Genomic DNA, 27,459 nt, shown 5'->3' on the forward strand with positions numbered 1-27,459 from the left:
ACTATCCTTTCTGGAAGCCAGAGCAAGTCCCTTTATAATTAAACCAGCTCCGTGGTGCAGTGCCCGGCTGAAGGGCACAGAGGGGTTTCAAGGATGCCTTCAAGAACAGACGACACGCTAAAGCAAGTATTTGCAACGGGAAAGGAGATACGTCTACTAAAAAACAACATAAAAGAAAGTCTAACGCGTTATAAACTTGAATTCTCTACCATGACTCCCGTTTTAACCTTAAGCATCCTTTTGTACCTTTCCATTCACCTGACACCCTCACTGACAAAACTGTAAGACAACAGTAGCCAGCTTCACTCCATCCTTAAGCAACACATTTTTCCATAGCTTTTAAATCGACGTTTCATAAAAGCTGCCTGAAGTAAACACCTGCCTGGGATAGCTGCTCTGGCAATAAATCACAACATCGGAAAAGCAGCTCAGAAAATTACAGGACTCTCCCTCGCTCCCTCTCTTGCCATCAGGATCATATTACTAAATCACAGGAGCCCCTGCGAGCACTCACTGTAAGGACAGCAGAAGCAGCGACAACATAGCGTCTCCCCCAGACTAAAGCCTTTGAGCTTACACAGATATCCGAATTCTTCAGCCTTCCTCCCTTGGCTCTTTTCAGAAGCCTGATCCAGGTGGCCTTCATTAGCCAGACAGCGCCTTTCTCATCCGCAGCTGCAGCCCCGGGCACGGATCCTCAGTGCGCGCTGAGCCCTGGAGCGCCCCGGCTCCTTTCCTATCCATGCTCTGGGCAAGCCCCTCTTCTCCGTCCCTTCCTGCCCCCGGGGCTTTCACGCCCTACCCCGGAGGACTCCGATCCAAGGAGATTCTTATTTTCCCATTCCGGGGGTGGGGGGGATAGAAAACAAACACTCGAATGCCTTATACTGCTTTAAAAAATAAAGAACACTTCAAGTGCATTCAAAGACAGGCATCAACTCGTTCTAAACTTGACGGATCTCATCACTCTAAATATTCTCTTCTCTGCTCTGGGATTGTTACAGGAAATTAGTTGTAAGAGAACCTTTTTAAAAAAAAAAAAAACCTAGTGCAAAACGTATGCAGTGACATTTGCAAGTGCAAAGTTCAAGCCTTATCTTCAGAGATCTGGAGGGGGAGGGCGGAGGACGCACTCACCGCACTGGGCATGCTCCATATGTAGCCTTTTTACGCAGATGCTACATCACACTGTTAGTCTATGTCAAATTGCCATTTTGCATCCGAAGTGTAAACAGCTGGAAAGGGCTTTTCGGTTCTATAGTAACAGGCACATGGTATGTCTGTCATGTTGCAATTGCAGATGAAACATTCTCTCAGAGACAAAGCCTGCAATCTTTTCATTTAATGATCCCTTTCCATTACCCTGCTACCGAGAAAGTATATCCTCTGCCATACGACAATTCCAAAATAAGCAATATTACACACACGTTATTGGACAGGAGAAATCAACGAATGATGCTCATCAGTCATAACACCAACCTGCTCTTGATGGCTTGTGACTTCCCGAACAAGATGCAGGAGACAGATTTGCCCATTTAATTAGGACATGAAAGTAATCACAGCTCTAAGCAATGAGTTTAACTGAGCTCAAAATGACTTTGAACTGTTTCTCCAACTGAGAAACTACTGTTTGAAAGTCCTTAGAATAAATAACAGTATGAATTTTCAGAACAATAACTATGAAGAAATTGCAAAGCTTGGTTGATTCGCTCGAGTTAAGATTTACAGAATAATTTAGTCCAAGTTCTTCTTATAAATAAGGTGATTGAAGCTTGAGAAGATACTTATTTTCTCTAATAGGATTACATTTTTAAAGTTTTATGAAGAAATACACACTTCTAGATTTCTTAAAGTTAAACATAAAATTCCATCACTGCTTTCCAAACTACAGTTTTGTTTGTGTGGTGGGGAGGGGATTATTTTATAAAGTCACATGCAAATGAAAGGTGTTTTTAAGAAAATCTTTGTTCCTTTTTCTCTCTTCGTTCCTTCTTCCTCCCCCCCTGCCTTTCCTCTGTGGACTAAGACCAATCTTCATGATGTAAATGCTAGAAAATACAGTAGAATAGAGGCTTTTGAATAAAAGTTACAGACTGAATGCACCTTAATTGTGGTATCATAAATCAATAAACAGATTATATTCTTATGAAGTGAATGCAAAATGCACGGGAGATGCAAAATGCATTGCAATTTTTTATTCCAATAAAATTCACAAGGGAGATAGGAATTTTCTCCCACCAACACACATCCTAGGGGATCCCTCATCTTCCCAGAAGGTTTCTCATAGCAGGAGTAGCATGGTACAAAATTACCAGGAAGCACAACTCTCTCCCAAAAAGGGCCTCAGGCCCCATTGTCAAAAGTGTTGGCATTTTAAACCCAATCACCCTAAGGAAGTTTCAGTTCACACCTCAGTGAGGATACAAAGTTTCCATCATTAAGAACCCCCATAATACGGAGAGGAAGAGCCTAACACACATATAACTGTGCGCTATCCCCTTCCCTTTTGAAGAAAATAAGATTTAAAAAGTTCTTTCTAATGATCAGATGTAGCTTTTAATTGCAGTCATGTTGACACCTGTTTCCAGGTTTAAATAACAAACATTTAAAAAAAACTACAGTGACCTTTGGCCAAGATCTTTTGAATATTTGCAACAATATATTAACTTTTGTCTCTTTTACAATGTGAGATGTGACTCTCAACTGATGTGTAATGCAGCTTATGGAAGGAGTCACGTTACTTTCATCATTCTTTGTATATGTATTAACAACAGCAAAACGGCCAAGTCTTTTCATTATAGAAGCTACATGAACTCACTGCAGAGAGACACACAAATAGCAGGGACTTTAAATTCTCCCACCCAAAGATAACCACTATTAAAGAGTAGCATGTTTTAGCCTCCAGACTTCTTGCGTTTTTGAAAGTCACCCTCCTCACATGTGCATTACAATTTATCTGCTTCCTTCTGGGAGTTGGATTTATGCAGTTAGAAGTAATATATCTAATTAGGCTTTTGCCTTTGGTACCATATGGACGTTCTGGGTCATTCGGCCTCAAGTAGTCTTCAGCCAGGACCGCAGGAAGGCTGTTCCATAACTCCAGAACAGGTTCATTACAAGATGTACCCTTGATCTCTTGGGCTGCTACAATGTGATTAGCTGGTCTTTTGTAGTTTTGTCCTTGTGGGTACCTCACATGTTCAGCTACAAATACTTCCTTTTCTACACCTTAATATTCTCATTCCTCATGGTACAGTTCCAAAATGTAACTTGCAACGTGATGTCTACCAAAACTCATCCCAGATCATTCACTTTTATCCTCAGAACTCTTACTCCAAATATGTGTGCTTTGCTTATGGGAAAGTTAGTTAAATTGGATTAACTCATGCTTTTTAAAAATTTTTATTATTATTATTTTTTTTTGGGGGGGGGGAGAGAGAGAGAGAGAGGAGGTGGTGGGGAGGGGCAGAGGGAGAGGGAGAGAGAGAATCTTAAGCAGGCTGCATGCCCAGCATAGAGCAAAAGGCGGGGCTCGATCTCAACAACTGTGAGCTCATGACCTGAGCTGAAATCAAGAGTCGGACGCTGAACCGACTGAGCCACCCAGGTACCCCTAACTCATGCTTTTTATCTACTCTCCAGTTTTTGTCTTTTTCCAATTTATGCCAAATATGTGCACAAAAAAGTGTCACTCACCCTTTTCCTTTAACACATTTTTTTTATATTTATAAAGTTTGCTTGTTTGATGCTGGACTCTACTGTTTCAATCATATATATTTCCAGCATCATTTTTCTTGAGCGTTCTTGTTCTCGTATTTTCTCTTTTAAAGACAAAGGGTAAGAATCAGCCTATTCAGGAGTGGCATCTTGGATCCCAAAGTGCTCATCTATTTCTGTAGGAAATCTTCATATGAAGACTAAAGCAAAGCTCTTGGGCAAAATCAATTTCTCATGGTATCCCAAGGCTACCCTGAGTCTAGATAAATCTATGTTCCATCCCAAACCCTCAAGACTTCAAATGACCCTCCACATGTATAGGAGGATACTAAACCAATGGCAAGTTTGACTTCAGTTGTTTCCTCCTGACCTGCCATGGGATGATAGACATCCCATTGCCATACTCTTCAGGCCCACACTTTTAGGAAAAAGCAAAATGGGACAGTCTTCTGAGGCCAAGGACCAATGGGAAAGAGTTCTATCTTGTATTGTCTGCTTGCATTAGCTAGCAGAGATAATTCTTTTATTTCTCATATTGTCACCCCTTTCCACAGGTCAGAAGAATTTTTTTTTCTGTGAAGAGATCTGGATCTCTAAAAGAATGAATTGCTAGCCCCTGCATTGTTGAGGTTACAACAAAACCATAAACTGTTTACTAATGATGACAATTCCTGACTCAAAAAATTTAAAAATGATACAGACTATTGAGATGAAGCACATTTACATGAATACTGTATAGTTTAGTTTGCAAATGTCATGGAATTACTATTCATACCCATTCAATTAATGAAATTCTCAAATGTGACTGGCCTGCTTAATGTGAAAACATTAAGCAAGGTGATGGTAATAAATCCATGCGAGTTCATACCTGTGTGGTAACTTTGATGATTATGTAAAAGCTAAAACAGTAGCTGCGATTTTCTCAAGAGCACAGGGAAATTTAGAAACTTTGTGTAATTGCCCTATGTACTGACAAAAAGACTAAATGTTACCAAAAGCAAAACCAAAACCCAACCACATCCATTTACTGAGTACTTACTACTTTGTTAAAGTGTACATGCTCTGACTCTTAAGTTAAATGCTGGGAATATGACAGTGGAAAAGATGAAAGCTAAGTTTCCATCAGGGAGCCTAATAATCTAGTTGAAAAGGAGACTAATTTTTTAAAGTAATCAAAGAAATAATCCCAACAAGAAAACACAAAACAGGCTGAGAAACAGAATAATGGTGAGCAGAAGCTATTTTAGTTAAGGTGATGAGACAACATTCTGCGATGCTATTTAAGCTGAAATATCTCACAAGAAAAAGGAAAAAAAACAAGTTAGCTTTAGGATGTGTTCAGAAAAGTGATGTCCAGGAAGAAGGAACAGCATCTGCTAAGGCATGAGGACAAGAAATACTCAGCAGTTTGAGGAAGTAAAAAGAGATCAGTGTAGCTAACATGCTCCTTTTTCCAGAGTATTTATTTCAGTCTCTCCCCCTTTATTCCCCTCCTCTTTCTCACTCTGCAGGTAGATACACACTCAAGCACACCTGCAAAAGGGATTTGGGGAATCCTTCTCATTTATGTGGCATCACCTCACAGAAAAACTCCTTATCCCTGTGGCATTTAAGTTGTCAGTAAATTCCACATTATGAGGAAAATCATGTCTTCTGAGACTTAAACAGAGTTCTCAGATTTTCTTCCTTCTAAATCCAGCGCTATCTCCTAAGAGCTAAAGTCAGTCCGTTTTTGAGATAGTGGTATGTTACATTAATGATTAGAGCAATCCATTTATTAAGATTAGGCTATCTATATGAATGATCATAATAATAATTGCTAATTTTTCATGAATGCTTTAACACTGTGCTAGACACTGGGCTGATATATATAACACATATTATATTATATATTAATATAATATATTAATATTAATATTAAAATAATAAATATTTTTATTTAGTAATATATTATTTTATATATAATATATAATTACAAATATAATATAATTATATTTATATATTATATATAATATATAAAAATATATAATTATAATATAATAATATAATAATTATAAATAATTATGTTATTAAAAATAAATTTTAATTTATTTTAAAGTTGAATATTAAACATAATTTAATATTAAATTTTGAACTCCGTTGTCATTGATGAAAAAACCAAGGAACAGAGAAGTTCCGTGACCTGACCAAGGTGACAAAGCTAATAATCAACAGAGGTGGGAGGCAGCTTTTAAACTGAATTCAAATCTGAATTCAGGTTCTATGCATGCATCAGTTCATACAAATAAAAGCCAGAACAAATCCCTACCTGCAACTAATGTTTCTACTGATTGAAAATATCTCTTTTTCTGTCTACCAGGCATGCATATAGCCATTTCTAATGGTCATAAAATGCCAAAATGACTTCCAAGTTCTTCATTCTGTCTTTGCTAAACCTAGCACGCATGCACGCTCTCTCTCTCTCTCACACACACACCCTACATATACATCCTCACAGAACCTCAGATTTTATCTTTCCAAGAGGCACAATGAAGGTCCAATGAAACAGGTAATTTCTCATTCAACAATGTAATGCTGTTTTGTGCAAAGAAGGATTCAAAGAGTTGGCTGCTACCCTGAAATTTTCCTCCCCTCTTTTCATCATTTATCTACAATGGAAAGTAGACAAGTAGAAGAGGAAAACAATGGAAGTCAAGAAACCAGCTATTTAAATTTCTCTCTTTTCCCTGAAAATGAACATAACTTTGGCAAGCTGGCCTTCAGTAGCCATTTTGGCAGCTAATCTTGCCTGAAGCTGGCTGGAATTCAAGCATCTTCTGAGTGTATGTTCAATAGGAACAGTTGCTGGTGTTCAGCACTGAAGCTGAAGTTATTAAAAAATACAAATCAGAGACAGGACTAACTTACCAATCTTTAAGAAGAATATTTTTGTAAAAAAGAGTAATATATTAAAACACTGTTACCACCAAATTATTTCTTAAAGGAAGGGCATGGTGGCTGTTTATATTTTGCAGAAGAACCCCTGTCCAAAATTTGCAAAATTTGACGCCATTAAAAAGAACCATTTAAAAAAAGTTAAAATTAGATGGCCATTTTTAATGTTAGTTTGAGTTTGGGATTTTAGGCATAGGATAAATAATTTCCCTTCATAATTACAACACTGTGTGTGTGTGTGGGGGGGGTGCTTGTGCTGAGGGAGGTTTGTAGGCCTTTCATATATATTTACTGATGGTGATAGATGACAAAAATGTTTCAGGCTATATAATTTCTTACCTAAAACTTTACCTTTCAGCCATGAAAATGGAAATGAGTAGGCAAGAAGCAGAAAAATTGCAGCCTGGGAAAGCTGACTTTTCCTAAATTATTGCTGAAAAAATTTTAAATTAAATGAGGGAAAAGGAGTGAATGAATCAGACATAGGACATTTTTGGCATAGGAACTCATGGTGAGTATAGATACTGTCAGAAACTCTGCATGGACATCACTACCTTTAGTCTTCCCACTGAGTCATTCTAATCAGCACACACATGCTCTCACACCTCGCTGCCCAAGAAAACCTTCCTTTGACTCCATGTTCTCTGCCAGCTCCCATCCCATTTCTTTGCTCTCCTCTGCAGAAAAAAATGCCCCAAAGATGTTGCCTATGCTCCCTTCAATTCTCTTCTAGTTTTCTCTTAAACCTACTCTCTCCTTGCCCTCCACCATCACTGCTCATCAAGGTGATCAGTGATAGATGGCTAAGTCCAAAGGGCAATTCTCCATGTGCATCTTTCTTAACCTATTGGGAAAACTGAGCATGGTTGTTCAATATCACTCCCCACCCTTTATTCCCTTTCTCAACATGGCTTCCAGAAACCACTCTCTCGGTCTTTCTCTGACCTGTTGGCTGCTTCTTCTAAGTCTCGTTTGCTGGTTATCTGCTCTTCGACCCATCTGTGGCAGCCTCCTTCCCACACACAGCCTCCTTCTTTCTGCTCCAACCTCACTCATAGGCACCAGGAATGCTCTGTCCCTAGATTTCCACAATACCAGCTATCACCACCTGCACATCTTTGTTCAGACTTCACCTTCTCCATGAGGCCTTCCACGACCATCCTACTGAAAACTGTAACCCCCAGGGCTCTCCAGTATCTCTAATTCCACTTACCCTCCTCTCCTTGTGTTTGTAAATGGTGCTTTTGCCTTCGGACATACAATGTAATTTACTTAACGTTTATTGTTCAGGGTCTTTCTCCCTCCAATAGAAACATCCATGAGGGCAATATTTTCTTTCCTGTTTTGTTCACTCATTTACCCGAAGTGCCTAGAATAGTACCTGGTACAACATACATGCTCTATAAATATGTGTTGAATGAATGAATAAGGGTTACCAGAGAGAGAGCCTATTCTCCCTCACATCCTATATCTCTAAACTCTTCCACTACAGTATCCTCCTTAGCCTTCCTAAACATTTCTAAATATTCCTAAATATTCTCATGTCACCTCCTTACTAAAAAAACACCAACAGCAATCTGACCCAGATTGTAAATGGCTAATAAATACTTGCTACAGTGAGCAAGAGAATAAAATTAAGACTTCAGCCTGAAGATATACTTGTTTTATCGTAACCCTCAATAAATACCAACTTCATGAACTTAATGTAAATGTCAACTATGATCAGTTGGTTAAATAAACACGTTCCATAACAAGCAAGCCACTTCAAAAAAAAGTCATCATACTTAAAATTTATACTGCAACCTTCTTCCAAGAAATGTAGGAGAGATTTTATATTTCGAAAATATGACTAAGGCTTATTTTCTATGAAGATCTTCTTCTCTTTTATTTTATTTTATCTTATTATGTTATGTTAGTCACCATATAGTACATCATTAGTTTTTGATGTAGTGCTCCATGATTCATTGTTTGCGTATAACACCCAGTGCTCCATGCAATACGTGCCCTCCTTAATGCCCATCACCAGGCTAACCCATCTCCCCACCCCCTCCCCTCTAAAACCCTCAGTTTGTTTCTTGGAGTCCATAGTCTCTCATGGTTCGTCTCCTTAATTTTTCCCTTCCTTCATTTTTCCCTTTCTTCTCCTAATGTCCTCCATGCTATTCCTTATGTTCCACAAATAAGTGAAACCATATGATAATTGACTTTCTCTGCTTGACTTATTTCACTTAGCATAATCTCCTCCAGTCCCATCCATGTTCATGTAAAAGTTGGGTATTCATCCTTTCTGATGGCTGAGTAATATTCCATTGTATATATGGACCACATCTTCTTTATCCATTCGTCTGTTGAAGGGCTTCTTGTCTCTCTCCACAGTTTGGCTATTGTGGACATTGCTGCTATGAACACTGGGGTGCATATAGCCCTTCTTTTCACTACAGCTGTGTCTTTGGGGTAAATACCCAGGGGTGCAATTGCTGGGTCATAGTGTAGCTCTATTTTTAATTTTTTGAGGAACCTCCACACTGTTTTCCAAAGTGGCTGTACCAACTTGCATTCCCACCAACAGTGTAAGAGGGTTCCCCTTTCTCCACAAACTCTCCAACATTTGTTCCTTCTTGCCTTGTCAGTTTTTGCCATTTGAAGATCCTCTTTTCGTTGATTGTACTTCTTCATTCCAGGGATTTAAAGTTCCAATCCTAAAATGGCCAACGACCCAGTGTGTAGCCATAGGAAAGTCATATAAATATTCCCCAGGCTAATTTCCCCCTCTGTAAAATGAGTATAAAAAAAAATCATTGCTACTAGAAAGAATATTCTTAAAATTTTTCTTACAGATGGTTGAAAAAACACTGTAAATATGACATTTTGTATGACTGTTTACTGACTGTTACTTCTCATGCATTAGCCCTGCCTCTCCTATAGGGATCGAGTTTAAATTCACAGCAGAAAACGTGACTATACATACAATGTCTAGTCAGACGGAGTGTTCAAAAAAATCAAGCCAGCAGAGAAGGAAGATATTTCTTCAAGAAACTCTGGGTAATATATTTAAAAGAAACGCAACTGACTAACTGGACAGATATATAAAACTTTGGAACATCTTAATGGACTCTCTACTACTAAATAAAGGTCACATCAAAAGATGACATGTCCAGCAGTGAGCTTTTCCTTGAGTGGCAGAACAATCAAACAATAAATCTTGGCTCCTGCCTTCCAGGGTGAATGCTCCCAGGTGGCAATGAACAATCAATCCAAAGACATTAAAGCATAGTCATCATATGTGTCCTCCAGGGAACCACACAGCTGTTAAAAGGGATATGGCTTCAGTCCTTAAAGATTTTACCCTCTAAAATATTTTTTGCATAGGGGCGCCTGAGTGGCTCAGTCGGTTAAGCATCTGCCTTTGGCTCGGGTCATGGTCCCAGAGTCCTCGGATCAAGCCCCACGTCGGGCTCCCTGCTCAGTGGGGAGCCTACTTCTCCCTCTCCCGCTCCCCCTGCTTGTGCATGTTCTCCTCTCTCTCTCTCTCATATAAATAAATAAATCTTTAAAAAAATTTTTAAAAATGTTCTTTGCATATACAAAAGTTATATTAATTGATAAGAAAACAGTCAAAAATCAGTAGATATAACTAGACAAAGTTATATTCACAAAAAATCAACTTTCACAAAAAATCAACTAGTCACAAGCATCTGGAAAAAGTGTTCAGCCTGCTAAATGAAACACAATACCATTTCCTCATTAAATGAGTTCTCTCTGCAAAGTACCAATTCACAATGTTATGAGGATACATTAAAACTGATGCTTTAACATCTTGTTGATAGTGTTTTGACTTTCATTAAACCCTTTGGGAAAGCAATGTTCTTTCTGTTTGTATCTAGATGTGTATCCAGACTAATATGTATTTAAACTAATGAGAAAATTCTAAAATTATGTTCCATACAACATGTAGATTATTATATAATCTTAATAATAGTTACAAAGCCTACAGAGCATTATAGGCATATGTTAATGATGATTATATTTGGTTAAAAAGATAAAGAAATTAAAAAACTCTTTCATTTATTTTTTTTTAAAGATTTTATTTATTTATTTGACAGAGAGAGAGAGAGAGAGAGAGAGAGTGCACGAGCAGGGGGAGCTACAGAGAGAGAGAGGGAGAAGCAGGCTCCCTGCTGAACAAAGATCATGACCTGAGCCAAAGGCAGACGCTTAACCCACCGAGCCACCCTGGCGCCCCTGTATCATATAAATACATACATTCATGTATGTAAAAATACTGGGAAGACACAAAATGAACAGAAGTGGTAAAGTTGGATTCACTGTTTTCAATTCAGGGAGCTAATTTAATTTTTTTTTCTGTTTCGTTACCATTTTTGAATAGAATTAAAAAGCTGTTAATGCAATTGAAATATCTAACAAAATACCCTGAACATATTTTTTGTGTTGCAAAAAAGAGGATTTGCAGATACATATTTCCTGTAATTTGTTGATTTAACCTTGACAGCTTTTTTGTATGTGGGCAAGCTCTGGGCCTTCTGAAAGACTCTTTATGCACATTGAAGGAAGGAAGGAAGGAAGCAAGCAAGCAAGGAAGGAAGGAAGGAAAGAAGGAAGGAAATTGGATGATACATCCAATTACCAAGGAAGAAGGGAGGGAGGAACAAGAGAGGGAGGGAAGGAGGGAGGGAGGAATAAGAGAGGGAGGGAAGGAAGCAAGCAAATATTGATGCATGAATTACATCAGGTTAAGAAATAAGAATTAAAAGAAAAGTACTGGAACCTGCAATGTTAACATTTTAAAGTATGACATATTACATTTCTCTGTAGAAAATGTGTTAAAATGATTATGTTAAGTTTCCACTGAAACACTGGGATTTTCTCATATGACTGCTTAAATAATTTTTTGCTACTGGGTTAGATACTTAAACAGGCCAAATGACTCAGTAATTCGGTAGTAGATTATTAATATACTGCTCTAAAAGTCTAACCTTCCAGAAAGATATGACTTTGGTTCAGAGAGATTTAATATTAAATTTAATATTAAAAACAGGCTACGCGATCAGGGATTTGGCTGGAAAAGTGCCAGTGGTCTGGCGCATTTAGTAATAAAGCACCACAAAGTACCCTACTGACCTAAAATAATGAATGCACCCCTTAAGCAGCTAACCTACCTTCAGGAGGTGATTTAAGAACCAGAGACTATCTGGTTTAAACAAATCTATGTTTGGAAATATGCTGCAAATTGTAGATGTGTCGTTTGGTATGTTAATATGCTATTAATGTTAGAAAATCCAGACTATATTAAGAACACTTAATAAAACAGCGGACATAGCCAGTTGGCAAAAAGCAATTCATAGGATATTTCCTGTCTCACAAATAAGAAAGCATTTTTATTGCAAATATGCAATATGTGGCTCCAGAGACCGACCCCAAATTCATATGTTGAAATTAATCTCTAAAGTGATGGTGTTAGGAGGTGGGCTTTTGGGAGGTGATCAGGTCATCACAGTGGAGCCCTCATGAATGGGATTAATACCGTTGTAAGAGACCTCAGAGAGCCCCCTTGCTCCTTTGACCACGTGAGGTCCTAGCAAAAAAGCGGGCTGTCTGTGAACCAGGAGGCAAGCTCTCACCAGACACAGAATCTGTCAGCGCCTTGACCTTGGCCTTCCCAGCTTCCCAAATAGTGAGAAAAAATACCTGGTTTTTTTCAGCCACTCATCTATGGTATTTTGTAATAATAATTCACATGGACGAAGATCCATGGAAATATATGCTCTGTTTAAAAGTAAAATGAATGCCAGTGTTGGTAAAACTTCGATCAAGCCAGGCAAAAATGGCTTGGCAGTTTGGTAAGAAGACAGTTTGGTAAAGGTTAGAAAAGACCAGGTCACTGCTGCTGCCAATGCCTGTGGACACTTGCATGATGGCCTGGGGACCACCGTTCCAGAGTCCACTAGAGCATGAGCATGTTGTATGCCAGACACTTCTACTGTTAAAGCAGACCCCAAATGGGAGCACTCCAATCCAAAGATACACCTACTAGGTCTTCCACTCCATTGAAATAGCAATCATTTAATATTGTGGATGACGAAATTTATTATTATCTCTCCCTCCTCAACATACACATACATTAGAATGTACGATTCTATTTTCCTGTCCATGAGGATGGCAGAAAATTGGTTTGTTTTTTTTTCACCTCTGTATCCCTAGGGAGAGTGTACATCTGGGAAGAAGACCTGGTTGGGGTTTATAATCTAGTGAAGGAGACAGACATTCCAGAGGTAATAACCTAAATATGCTTTTATGACAGTTTTGGTTATTACTGTATAGGAGACACACAGGTCCTATGTAACAGGGAGACTAAGTAGAAGCTTCTAAAAAGGAAAAGCATATTTAGGCTGGGTTTGAAGTTGAAAGGCAACAAGTTATAGAAAGAGGTAAGGGAAGAATGTTCCAAGGCAGTAGGTCCAACTTGAAGAGAATTCTCTTAGCCTGTGTAAGGAGCCAGAGCTTACTGAGCAAGAGGAAGCCTTTTGAGAGAACTCATTTGGATATGTCTTTTGGCACTTAGTCCTTCAGGTGTAAGATGATACATCCAATTACCAAGGGAATTAAATTATGGTAATACCATTAATTCCTTAACTTTTCCGGGATGAATACATGCAATCAGCTTGAATGATCCTTCATCATCATCATGATTACATCCAACCATTCGTTCAACAAGTACCTATCATGCATCAGACATTGAGGATACGAAAATAGATAAGATACATTCCCTGCCCTCAAGTAGCTTGCGTACCTGGATCAAATACCAATGGATATTTAAAAATTTCAAAACATAAAAACCATACATTTTATATGTAAAATTAAAAATTATAAGTAAAAAAACCCAGTAATAACATTGGGAAAAAATGTGCCAATGACAAAAGTTCACATCTTTCATATAGTAATAGATCTTGGAAACGAATAAGAAAAAGACCAATACTACTATAAAAAAATGGGCAACAACAACAACAAAAAGGAAGATATTCACAGAAAAAGAAATGTTTTTCAGCATATGGAAAATGCCCAACTTCAGTTACAATGTTAAAAGAGACAAAAATCCAAGGAAAATACTAGTTTTTATTGGCAAAGATTAAAAGCAAAGCACTTGTTAGTGTGGTACTCTCATCTTTGCCCCTGAAGGATAAAATTTGGTTGCACTTATCAAAATTGAATGATCCTTCATTTTTTTTTTAGCTAGAGATGTGTCATTGGGTATGTTAATATGTTATTAATGTTAGGAAATTCAGATTATATTAAGAACGTTTAAGAAAACATTGGACATAGCCTGTTGGTAAATAATTCAAATTCTGATTCTAGGACTTTAATCTTAAAGGTATGTACAAATATATATAAAGAATGCATATATAAGAACGCTCATTACAAAAATAAAAATAATGTAAAAATAAAAAAGAATGTTCATTACAACATTATTTGTATTAACAGATGACTTTAAATAGCATAACTGTCCAGGATGCCTGGGTGGCTCCGTCGGTTAAGCATCTGCCTTCGGCTCAGGTCATGATCCCTGGGTCCTGGGATCGAGTCCCCCATCAGGCTCCTTGTTCAGCGGGGAGCCTGCTTCTCCCTCTGCCTGCCTCACCCCTACTTGTGCTCTCTCTCTCTCTGACGAATAAATAAAGTCTTTAAAAAAAAAAGTTCTTCATAAAAAAATAAATAAAACAAATAGCATAAATGTCCATCAGTAAGAGACTGGTTAAATAAATTATGGTGCATCCATATGATGGCACAGTATTGAGACATTAAAAATAATAAGGTATATACAGCTATATATTAACATGGAACAATTTCCAAGATATATTTTACAGGTATAAAAGAAAAAAGCAAGAGGCAAACTGTGGATACTCTTCTGCTATCATCTGCATACATTTTCTTAAAGAATGCATATATACGTTAGTATTTAGGCTATACTCTAGAACATTTAAGTGGCTGCACATGAAGTAATCTGGAGAGGGTAGTAATAATCCCTATGCTTGGGTTATATCCCTGACAAATTCAACCAGAAAGTCTGAGGGGCAGGACCAGGCATCAGTGATTTTTTAAGCATCTGCATCTGATGGTTGAGAACTCTATGCCAGGCCCCCTAACAGTGATGAGCTCTGGGGAAGAAACCTGAGGGATCCAGGACCGGGGTGGAAGGGCCTTCTTTTCACTGTGGAACCTTCTGTAATGCTTGAAATTGTATTTTTAAAAAATTTTTATTTATGTATTTTTTAAAGATGTATTTATTTATTTTAGAGAGTGAGAGAGAAAGAGAGAGAGTGAGCGGGGGACGTACAGTGGAAGAGGGAGAGAATCCTCAAGCTGACTCCCTGCTGAGCAGGGAGCCCGACATGGGTTTCCATCCCAGGACCCCGAGACCACGACCTGAGCCAAGTCGAATGCTTAAACCGACTGAGCCACCCAGGTGCCCCTGCATTTTTTTTAAACATGATCATAATACCTTAACAAGAGACATTTATAAACAAATTTCCTAGGTCACTTTCTATCAGTGATTTATAACAGCTTTCCCTTCTCTCAATTTTTGTGGTAAAATTTTCATATAAACAGCCATGACTTTGAATTTTGTTTTCAATTAAAGAAGAGGTACACTTTATTTTCATGATGAAACATACTGAAGTTACTCTCAAAACATGACCACTGGTAAGGAAGAAGTAAAACTTCCACTATTTGCAGATGACATACTATATGTATAGAAAACCCTAAAGACTCCATCAAAAAATTACTAGAATTGATAAATGAATTTGGTAAAGTCATGGATACAAAATCAATATACAGAAATTTGTTGCATTTCTGTACACTAATAATGAAGTAACTGAAAGAGAAATTAAGAAAACAATTCCACTTACAACTGCAGCAAAAATAATACCTAGGAATAAACTTAACCAAGGGGGTGAAAGGACCTCTACCCTGAAAACTATAAAACACTGATGAAAGAAATTGAAGGTGACACAAACAAATTGAAAGATATTCCATAGTCATGGATTGGAAGAATAAATATTGTTAAAATGTCCATACTACCCAAGGCAATCTACAGGTTTAATGCAATCCCTATCAAAATACCAACAGTATTTTTCACAGAACTAGAACAAGTAATATTAGAATTTGTATAGGACCACAAAGGAGCCCAAATAGCTAAAGCAATCTTGAAGAAGAAAAACAAAACTGGAGGTTTCAAGTTATATTACAAAGCTGTAGTAATCAAAACAGTATGGTACTGGCACAAAAATAGACACATAGATCAATGGAACAAAATAGAAAGCCCAGAAATAAAACCACAATTATATGGTCAATTAATCTTCAACAAAGGAGGCAAAAATATGCAAATGGAAAAAAGTCTCTTCAACAAATGGCATTGAGAAAACCGGACAGCAACATGCAAAAGAATGAAACTGGACCACTTTCTTACACCATACACAAAAATAAACTGATAATGGATTAAAGACCCAAGTGTCAGACCTGAAACCATAAAAATCCTAGAAGAGAGCACAGGCAGTAAATCGTCTGACACTGGCCATAGCAACATTTTTCTAGATATGTCTCCTGAGGCAAGGGAAAGAAAAGCAAAAATAAATTACTGTGACTACATCAAAACAGAAAGCTTTTTCACAGCAAAGTAAACTCTCAACAAAACAAAAAGACCAACTACTGAATGGGAGAAGATATATGCAAATGATAAATCTGGTTAAGGGGTTAATATAAAAATATATAAAGAATTTATACAACTCAACACCAAAAAACCCCACAGATAATCCACTTAAAAATGGGCAGAAGACATGGACAGACATTTCTCCAAAGAAGACACACAGATGGCCAACAGATGCATGAAAAGATGATCAACATCACTCATCATCAGGGAAATACAAATGAAAACCACAATGAGCTATCACCTCACACCTGTCAGAATGGCTAAAATCAAGAACACAAGAAACAAGTGTTGGCATAGATGCGGAGTAAAAGGAATCTTCATGCACTCTTGGTAGGAATGCAAACTGGTACACCCACTTTTGAAAATGGTATGGAGGTTCCTCCAAAAATTAAAAATACAATTACCATATGCTCCAGTAATCCCACTACTGGGTATTTACCCAAAGAATATGAAAACACTAATTTTTTTTTTTAAGATTTTATTTATTTATTCATGAGAGAGAGAGGCAGGGGGAGAAGCAGGCTCCCTGTAGAGCAGAGAGCCCGATGTGGGACTCGATCCCAGGACCCTGGGATCATGACCTGAGCCGAAGGCAGACGCTTAACGACTGAGCCATCCAGGTGTCCCGAAAACACTAATTTGAGAAGATATATGCACCCTTATGTTTATCGCAGCCTTATTTACAATAGCCGAGATACAGAAACAAACCAAGCATCCATTGATAGATGAATAGGTAACGAAGATGTGATATATATCTACAACGGAATGTTACTCAGCCATAAAAAAGAGTGAAATCTTGCCCTTTGCAACAACATGGGTACATCTACAGGGTAGAATGAAGTGAAATTAGAGAAAAAGAAATACCATATGATTTCACTCATATGTGGAGTTTAAGAAACAAAACAAAGAAAAAGAGAGACAAACCAAAAAACAGACTCTTAACTATAGAGAACAAATTGATGGTTACTAGAGGGGAGGTGGATCGGGGGATGCGTGAAATAGGTGATGGGGATTAAGAGTACACTTAATGTGATGAGCACTGAGTAGCGTACAGAATTGTTGAATCACTATATTGTACGCATGAAACTAATATAACACTGTATGTTAACTACCCTGGAATTAAAATAAAATAAAAAACAAACAAAAAATGTGACCATTGATATTGGCAATATGACCCAGAGGCAGGAAGATGAGCCTACTGATTTTGGGAGGAATCTCTGTACTGACTCCATGGAGGACTACAGGACCCTTAGTGACCCTCATGTCTCTTTGGCCCTGTTAACTCTGCTTTTGGACACACTTTGTTCTTTTTTCCCCAAAATGTCTTCGTAAATCTCCAAAGTCAAAGGTCACACATTTGACAAAAATAACTGTAGCATTTAAAAGGGCAATCCATCAGCTACTCACTATTCCCCTTTCTCTGCTTTGTCTCTCTGTCTTCTCACCTTCTGGCACACCATGTAGGGACCTGATGATGTTTTCATGGTTCTACACTCTGCACTAAGATCTTAGCTCCACAAAGGCAGGGGTTTGTGTCAGTTTCATTCTCTGTTGAGTCCCCAGGACCTAGCACAGGGCCTGGTACACAGCAGGCACTCAGTAAACGTTTGTTGGCTGCAAATCAAGCTGCTCTGTTGTTTTGCTCCATGCAAATGTCATCATCCACCTCTTTCTACCGCACCACCCCCACCGGAGTCAGATGGCTTGCGGTGTGGGGACTCCTGCCACAGCCTTCTGACTGGTCTTTCTGCTTCTGCCCACCCCCAGCCCTTCCATGCATATGGTCTGGGATCTTCTTCAAACACCCACCAGATCACATCACTCCCCTGCCTAAGAGTTCCGTTTCTTCCCATTGCACTTGAAGTAAAACCCACTTCTTGCCTATATACTTTGCCTTAGCCTGCTTCTCCAAACACTTCTTGCATTACTTTTCCTTCACTACCTTCCAGTCATAAACACCGCCTTTTGGTTTTTGTTTTTTGTTTTTTTTTGGTACAAACCAAACTCTTTTTGCTTTAGAATTTCTACTTCCGTTTTTCCCAGTGCTTGCAGCTCCACTTTCTCTCTTGCTACAGTTCCCTATCACATCACCTAGCTTATCTTCTTTGGAGATTCTCTCAGATTAGGAAAAGACTTGTTGAATCATTGCTTATTTTTTCCTTTTTCTTCCTTTATTTATTTATTTTGAGAGAGAGAGAGAGGGGTTTAGGGGGCAGGGGGAGAGGGAAAGGGAGAGAGAGAATCTTGGGGCTTGATTTCACAGCCCTGAGACCAGGACCTGAGCTGAAATCAAGAGTTGGACACTTCACCAACTGAGCCACCCAGGCGCCCCTAATCATTGTTTACTTTTTAATCATCTGCCCCACTCCCCACGTCTCCCAGTTAGAATGCAAGCTCTGAAAATGCAGCTCTTAGATTTGGGAAAGTGGTGCCTGTATACACTTGCTGCCCATGTCTTTTCCTCTAACCCAGAACTTTCTGCAGTAATAACTATATTTGCTCTGTAGCTATATATGTAATATATATATATATTTGTTTTATATCCAAGCTCTCCCATATGATAGCCTCTAGACAACATGTGGCTTGAAATATAGCTAGTGTGACTAAGGAACTCATCTTAAATTTTTTTTTTAAGATTTTATTTTTATTTATTTGAGAGAGAGACAGAGATAGCAACAGAGAGCACGAGCTGGGGAAGAGAGAGAGAAGCAGGCTCCCCGGTGAGCAGGGAGCCCTACGCGGAGCCCGATTCCAGGCCCCTGAGATCATGACCTGAACCGAAGACAGACACTTAACAGACTGAGCCACCCAGCTGCCCTTAGTCTTAAAAATTTTATTTAATTTTAACGAACTGACATCTCAATAGTCCTACATGGCAAGGGCTACCATATTATACAGGGTAGCTCTAGACAGTCTGGGTACCAGAGGCCCTGGAATTTGCTGATCAAATGGCCATGAGCCTGTTAGGCCTGCCTGGGCTTCTTCCCAAGTTCCCACTTCCCAGGATACACTTCCCTACCAGTGTGCACATTTCTAGACCCAATGCGGCTAGTGGTAGCTCTGTGATGAGGTAGGTAGGCAGCGCTGAGCAGGAGCTTGAATGTATGGCGTAGGCTTCTACTCACATGCAAAAGCCCCTCAAGGACCTTGACAGACCCCATTGGGACGTGAGGTCTATATATCAGCTCTCTCCACTACCAGATTTCTAGACAGCACTTCCAAGGCTAACTATAAATTCAACCTGGCCTTCACAGTCATAAAGGCATGCACTATTTGGGCCTCCTTTGGTCCTCTTGGCCTCAGACCCAGAAGAAGCGAGTCTACCACTGTGGTGGGGACTCCGTTTTGTTCATATCAGGATCTTCTGCTCCTAGCTGATTACCTGGCACCCACCCTGGTGCTTAGTAGTTGCCCAGTAAATATTTTTGTGTAAGTGAATAAAGTATATGTCTATCATATCAAACTTGGAGTGATATTTGGTGTTAAGGAGGTAAAAAGACAACTTCAGGGGCCTCCCTGAGTGTCCCGTGGATTGTTTAGCAAATAATATAACATCTGTTATTTCCCACCAGTGGGGCATCCAAGCGTGAGTGAAACAGGACCTACACCATCCCATCGTCTGAGAAACGCAGAGGAAAGACACCGAGCCAACTCAACAAGGAAACTTCAGGACAGAGAAAGATAAAACTGTGGTAAATAGAGAGGAAAAACTGTGCCTGGGGTGATATGCATTTGCAAAGCTTATCAGAAGAGACAACCCTCCTGAAAAGCCTGCTGAATCTGAACATGACTAGAAGACAAGAGATGTGGGGCATGGTCTTTTTCTTTTCTCTTCCCTTTTTTTTTGCTATCCCCAAGAGTTTTAGTCTACCTCAGTAAGTTGAATAAGTTGAAGGGACAAAAATAGTATCAGACTCCCAATGTATATCACATATAATTACACTAATTTTCTTAGGACCCTATGGTAAAAACACATGGAAACCTCACTGCATAATGGATGTTCAACCCTTTTCAAGAATTATCCTTTTGTAACTTCCAGGAAGAATTAAGTAAAAGAGTATTTCCATAGAGGCCAGAGAAATGCCTGGAATGAGTGGACCCTATTAGGCTAAGGCAGGATTTTGGAGCTCTGGGAGGACCACATCATGAATGCACATCGTTAGGAACCGATATTTTTCAGGACCTGTGAACCATGAATTTCACAAATGCAGTGCTGACTGATAGAATTCCTGCCCGCCACATTCCAACCTCTGTAGGCAATTAAATCACAGTAAAATGAACCTTCTATTAGGTAGGAGAGATGGGGGCTCCTACCTGTTATTACTGACAACAGAACCAAAGGATAGCAGCCGGGAGTGTAATTTCCCCAGCGGGCTGTGTCTGAAGACTTGGTCTCAGCAGTAGGATTAACAACTCTGTTGATCTCACTTCTTTCTACTTTCAGAAAATACTGCTGCTCACGTTCTTCCCAGTGGCTCCTAGGGGTGCTTACCAGCAAGGCAGCCCACCGTGAAAGGGAGGGCACCACAAACGGTTTTCCATACACAGGGGGAAATGTGCTAGTTCATATAAAATTGGGATTGCATGGAGAAAAGTTTACACATTTTCTAAAAAGTAGGATCCCCCAGTTGGGACAGTATGTGTTTTCCTATTCACATTTTCTTTTCCAAAAAGTTAAGAAAATTCTGCTGCATCTTTTTCTAAAAATAACCTACAAAAATGAATTCTCCTAATTAATAATTTCTCATTTGCTTTAGAAAGTATTTTAAAGCGGGACCATCCTCAAAATAGTTCCTTACTCCCACGCAGAGAGTGCACTTTGGTTCTCATAGTTAGAATGTAATGCTCAAAGATTTCCAACCAATCAAATCTTTTATTTTTGACTAAGGCAAAAACAAAATGAAAATATTGCTTGGTGAGTCCGTCAACATTAAAAAAAAATATTTTGCTAAAGGAATAGTGAACATTCTTGTTCTTGAGATAAAAAACTTGAACTTGAATTAAAATTAAATATTTTTTAGAACCACAGTTTCCTATGAACCTTTAAGATGTTATGTTGAGTGAAATAAGCAAATCATATGAGGACAGATACTGTACCATTCCACTGAGTAGTCACAATCCATAGAGACAGAAAGAATGGTGGTTGCCAGGGGCCAGGGTAGGGAGAGGAAATGGGGAATTAGTATTTAAAACATGCACTTAGGGCACCTGGGTGGCTCAGTTGGTTAAGCGACTGCCTTCAGCTCAGGTCATGATCCCGGAGTCCCGGGATCGAGTCCCGCATCGGGCTCCCTGCTTGGCAGGGAGTCTGCCTCTCCCTCTAACCCTTCCCCCTCTTGCGCTCTCTCTCTCAAATAAATAAATAAATAAAATCTTTAAAAAAAAAATGTTTAAAAAAAAAAACCCCAAAAACCTGCACTTAGAGGCACCTGGGGGGCTCAGTCGGTTAGGCTTTTGACTCCTAATTTCAGCTCAAGTCATGGTCTCAGGGTCATGAGAGTGAGCCCTGCATTGGGCCCCGTGTTGGGCTTCGCACTGGGGTATGAAGCCTGCTTAAGGTTCTCTCTCTCCCTCTGCCCCTCTCCCCACCCCCCACTACCACTCACTCTTTCTCTCTCTCTCTCTCTCTCAAAAAAAAATCAAAAAACAAGCTAAAAGCCCATGCACTTAAGGCCACAGAACTGTACACTTAAAAACAGTTAAAATGGTAAATATTGTTATGTATATTTTACCACAATAAAAATTTTTAGACCCACATGGTTTCCGTTAGAGAAATCAGAGTAAGCATCCAAACTCAAAAAAAAAGAAAAAAAAAAAAAGAGAGAGAGCAAGAAATTCTATTAGGGAAGGAAATACATAACAAATAGCTCCAGGAAAGCAAGGGCGGCTGGTTGCACTGGTCTTTACTGAGCCCAACCTCCTAGCCCAGTGCTGGACTGGGCAGCCACTCAACACATTTGTTCTAGGCAGTTGGGAAGCAAAGGGAGGACAGGGAGGTATTGTTTTCCCAGTGTAACTGAGATATAGTTGACATACAGCACTGTGTAAATTTAAGGTAAGCAGCATAGTGACCTGACTTACATATATTACAAAATGATTCCCCCACAGTTTGGTTGATATCCATCATCTCATATATATATATGTATATATAGTATATATATATGTATATACAGTTTTATGTATGTATATATATATACATTGCACTGGATACAAAACTATATATATATATACACATATACAAAACTATATATATGTGCATATATATATGTATATATAGTGTATATATATGTATATACAGTTTTATATATATATATATACACATTGCACTGGATACAAAACTATATATATGTATATACATATATATACACATATATACACATATATTTTTTTTTCCTTGAGATGAGAACTGTCAGGATTTACCTGCTTAACAACTTCCAAATAGATCATCCGGCAGGGCTACTATCTACATTCACGGTGTACATTATATTGAGGGGAGGTATTTTCCGTTTTTTTCAGTTGAAGTTCACAATTCCAACCAGTCCCGAATTGTGAATGAGCTGATTCAGGAAGGCTTACTACCAAGTCACCATAGAGTGTAATAATTACAGTTCTGAATTATTAATTGATCTGAAGTGTGTGCCTTAAATACATTTTGTAAAAGCAATCAAATCTAGAGAAAGAGACTCTGTATGTGCTATATAATTATAAAAATCAGGGAAGTTCAGGTTGTGTCAATGTTTTAGGTAACAAATAATTTCAGCACTAAAATATCCAATTAACACTCATTCAGAGCTAAAATGTTGACATATCACCAAGCATGCTGTCGGTCGTTGAGTATAAGGCACTGGGATTCAAACGTGAAAAGTGACACATTTGAGGATTTGTATTCAGAACCTTTCTCTAATTACTGGTTGGGTTTTCTCTGTCGCTGGTCCCAGCACCCCCATATAAACTCTTACCTAGACCATTCCTCTCAGGATAATACCTTCTGTAAGCGTGATGTTCCTGGACCCTAATTAGCAAAAAAGAAAATGATCCCTCAAAATAGCCAGAAGAAAGGGTTCAAGGGATCTGTGTCTTTCATAATAATTATTTTCAGTCAGTTCCCAGGTCTGGGAAGAAATTTGAATAAAATCCCCGAATTAAAGAGCAGAGGTTAATGTTTGAGTTGGCCGAGGATAATTTTCAAAAACCTCAAATAAAATAGCTTTCTACAAAGGGGCATATATATAGTGCATTCTCAGATTTTCTACCAGGCTTGTGTAGAAAGCATTACACTTTTGCTGGTATAAAAATATATTCAGGGCCCTGGCCACACATATGATATCAGGGACCAGCTGACCACAGCTCTGGGGCCAAAGCCATCCTGTCGTCTCTTTTTGTGTCTCGTGAGCTAATAGCTGCCTTTGGGTTTACAACAACAGATCTCAGTGATGGTGACAGAGGATGTATGGCCTCAAAGCCAAAAATATTTACTGTCTGGCTCTTACAGAAAAAATTTGTCAACTTCTCTATTATATGATATGCCAGGCTTAAAATTACATAGCTTGCATAATATTGATATCTAATTAGTCTGATTATTCCTTACTCCAATTCCTCTTTTTTATAACAGTAATTGAAGGGTTTGATTTTGGAAGTTATCTATGGGGCACAAGGTATTTTTTCTCCTGGGGCGCCTGGGTGGCTCAGTCAGTTAAGCGTCTGCCTTTGGCTCAGGTCATGATGTCGGGGTCCTGGGATCGAGTCCCGTATCAGGCTCCCTGCTCAGTGGGGGAGTCTCCCTCTGTTCTCCCTCTGCTCTCCCTCTGCTCGTGTGGGCGTGCTCTCTCTCTCATATAGATAAATAAAATCTTTTTTTAAAAAAGATATTTCCTCTCCTTCTGTTAAGTTCTTTAGCTGAAATTATTTATACTTAAGTTAGTGTCTTAGTACAGTGGTTTTTAATCTCATGACTACCTCAACTGATGAGAAAAATCTTTTTCTCCTCAAATCTGTGTCCCCGGCATTTAGAGGCACCTTCGTGGTGGTTTTCAGCATATCGACAAACCAGGAAAATCAAACCATCTTTCAAACCTAGGCTTGTTCAGGTGTTGACTGTCCAGCCTTCACATCTACTGATAATCATGGTCAGGCCTATAAACATCACGTTCATTGCTCAGAGCATGGGCCCCTGTACATTCCCAGTAAGGTCAAGGAGAACTGAATTTTTACTTGCTTGCTAGCTGTATTTTGTGGCAAATACCACCTTCCATTTCCCAGTTCCAAGGAACTAGATTAGTTAGGGAAAATACATGAAAGGTCTTCATCAATTAAAAGATGCTTTTCCTAGTTTAAATTGCCTGCCAATTTTCTCCAATGCATAGCTCTGAAAAGCTCAATCCAAAGAGTAAATACTATCTCTCAGAGGATCTACAAAATGATTAATTTAACAATGGACTTCATCCCCATTAGCACATTGAGATTATCTTTATCTTAATAAAGATACATGTACCTCCCTCCTTATGGCATTGGTACAGGATAGGGAGGGTGAAATCACAAGACAAAATAAAAGAGAACAGGACACGTCAAAGCACTCAGCTCACACCTTCAATCTCTGCAAGAGAAAACAAAGAAAACAGGAATCATTCCTGGGGCTATCTCTTAGCCCCGCCCCTTGCTTTTACTAAAAGGACCTTTCTTTAGGGGGCAGGATAACAAATACCAAACCTGACACTTCTTAGTTGGGTGACCTTAGACAAGTTATGGAACATCACAAAGGCTGAGTTTATCTGGAAAATGGGAGGGAGGTACACCTGGTGCATAAAGCTGCGGTGATGTATGTAATGTGTGCAAAGCACAGAGCTGGTGGGGAAGTGTTCAGGAAAGTGCCATTTACCGTGACCTTGTGGTTCTGTGGTTGCACTGGATACAAAAGGCTAAGTAAACCATTTAGGATGCCAAGCACTTTATAAAGAAAACCCAACTCAGTGACAAAGGAAGTCAACGAATTATTCAGCAACCCGTGATCTCTGACTAGTTTTATGTTGCCTCTGTTTCCTTCTGAAGGCACCTGTTTGCCTTTACTGTAAACCCGAGGAGACACTTCCTTTCTTACTAATTCAAGATGAACCCCTCGAGGCGATCTTGGGATTCTATTGCCCATCCTGCCAGTTCTACCTGGCACCTCTCCAGCCACTGACCTGCCCCTAAGCCCCCTCTACCTTCCTGGAAACCTGAGGGAACACCTCATTTCACTCTTCTCCGCTCCTGCTCCATCTGGTGACCTCAGCAATCCTTCCAACCTCAGGGACATCACTCTATGTCGTAAGTCTCTATAGTTGCATTTTCCTCTAGCATTCTGTTTATCCTTGGTCACTATCTCACCCAGATATGCCCATAATTGTTTAGTTTTCTCGAGATCAATGCATGCTCTACAACACAAATGAGGGTGGGAAAGGAAGCTAATTTATTCTTACCTTCACTTCTATTCTCTACACAAGTCTTCAAGATTTTCTCTCATACTTTGTTCTTTGTCACTACATTTAACTTTAGTTTGGAAATGTGATCCTCTCAAATGTGTACATCAGCACCATCTTGGAGAGAGAACCAATTTGTATGGTATGTGTCCCAATGACACATGGACTTTTGGAGACATCTACTGGATAAATACTTTCCAAAAGCAAATCCCATACCGATTGGGTTGACAATTCTAGCACCTTATTCATTAAATAAAGACAAAATAAAAAAAACTATGATGAAAAATCTGAAGGAACATACAGGTTAGCCCAAACGCTCAAGACAGCAAATGGAGAAACCATGAGGCTGACCTCATGAGAGGAACCGCACAGGACAACGAAAGGCTTGGATTCTGCAGTTGGGTTAGCCAACACCGAAATTCTGGTCCCACCTCTTAGCTATGTGCTCTTGGGCACATTTTTACATTTTATAAGTCCCTGAATCCCTGGGCGGCCTGGGTGGCTTAGTATCTGCCTTCAGTTCAGGTCAGGATCCCGGGGTCCCAGGATCAAGCTCAGTGGGGAGTCAGCTTCTCCCTCTCCCTCTGCCCCTCCCCCTGGGCTCTTTTTCTCTCTCTCTCTCAAATAAATAAATAAAATTCTTAAAAAAAAAAAAACAAAAAAACCCCTCCCTGAATCACAGTTTCTTTATCTGTAAATTGTGCGTGGTAAAAAAAATTGGTTTGAATGATTATCAGATATAAATCATTTAATCTAGTGCCCCACATAAATATCCAGTAAATAATAGCTGTTATCTTCATCCTCTTCCACCTCATCAGCCTCAAACAGCCAGCTGCTGTCCCTTAAGGAAGGTTGTCCAGCTTTGTTTGTGAGAAAGAAAAAGAGGAATTAAGATACAAAAGTAGAATCAGATACAAATCAGCCTAGGTTTAGGGCGGGAGGAAGAATAGTAAGGGTTCGGTAAATGCCTGCTGAATGAACAAATGAGGGAGGGGAAGGTCTTGCTCCCACCTCCATCACAGATCATGAGAACCTTCACAAAGAAGGGGTTTTTTTTAATATTTTATTTATTTATTTTTATGAGAGAGAGACAGAGAGACAGAGAGCACAAGCGAGCACATGAGCTGGGGGGGAGGGGCAGAGGGAGAAGCAGACTCCCCGCTGAGCAGGGAGCCTGAGGTAGGACTCAAACCAGGACCTTGGGATCACTACCTGAGCCGAAGGCAGACGCTTAGCCGACTGAGCCACCCAGGCGCCCACAAAGAAGGTTCTTTATGGTCTCTCCACAGTGGAGGCTGAGGTGAGGCTGGCCTGTGAAAGGTGATTTTGCTTCATAACAAAGTTTTGTTCTCTCTCTCTCTTTTTCCCCCAAACCATGGGATCTAGGGAGCTTCCTGCACTACCAACAGTGAAAATCTCCAGGGAGAGGTGCACATGTGTATGGACAGGAGCCACACTGCTGAGCTGATGTTCAGCTGACTGTGGCCTTGGGAAGGCATTTGGCAGCTCCTCCCTCAACCCCCCAAAAAAGTAACAGAAGAGGGTGAAGGTGGCCTCGCTAGTGAGCTCCTCCACTCAGGAATTATAACAAGTGGGAGGCATTGGGGGACTCTGGATTTCTGATCTGCCAGT

General features: G+C 39.4%; 1 protein-coding gene across 4 annotated transcripts in view; it reads right to left on the reverse strand.

The window, feature by feature from the left end:
• CACNB2 (calcium voltage-gated channel auxiliary subunit beta 2) overlaps positions 1-27,459 on the reverse strand; it is a 378,285-nt gene that overhangs the window by 124,317 nt on the left and 226,509 nt on the right. Inside the window, exon 1 of one of the 4 annotated variants that reach the window (XM_064591995.1) lies at positions 578-1,412. The exons of the other annotated variants lie outside the window; for them this stretch is intronic. Within the exon in view, the coding sequence (XP_064448065.1) occupies positions 578-646 (69 nt within the window). The 5' untranslated portion in view covers positions 647-1,412. Of the gene's footprint in view, positions 1-577; positions 1,413-27,459 lie in introns of those variants that run through there. 4 annotated transcript variants of the gene reach the window in all.

The sequence above is a fragment of the Mirounga angustirostris genome, unplaced genomic scaffold (genome assembly GCF_029215605.1).
Source record: "Mirounga angustirostris isolate CCGP_5_RB_7025 unplaced genomic scaffold, mMirAng1.0.hap1 SCAF_5, whole genome shotgun sequence".
Taxonomy (NCBI): Eukaryota; Metazoa; Chordata; class Mammalia; order Carnivora; family Phocidae; genus Mirounga; species Mirounga angustirostris.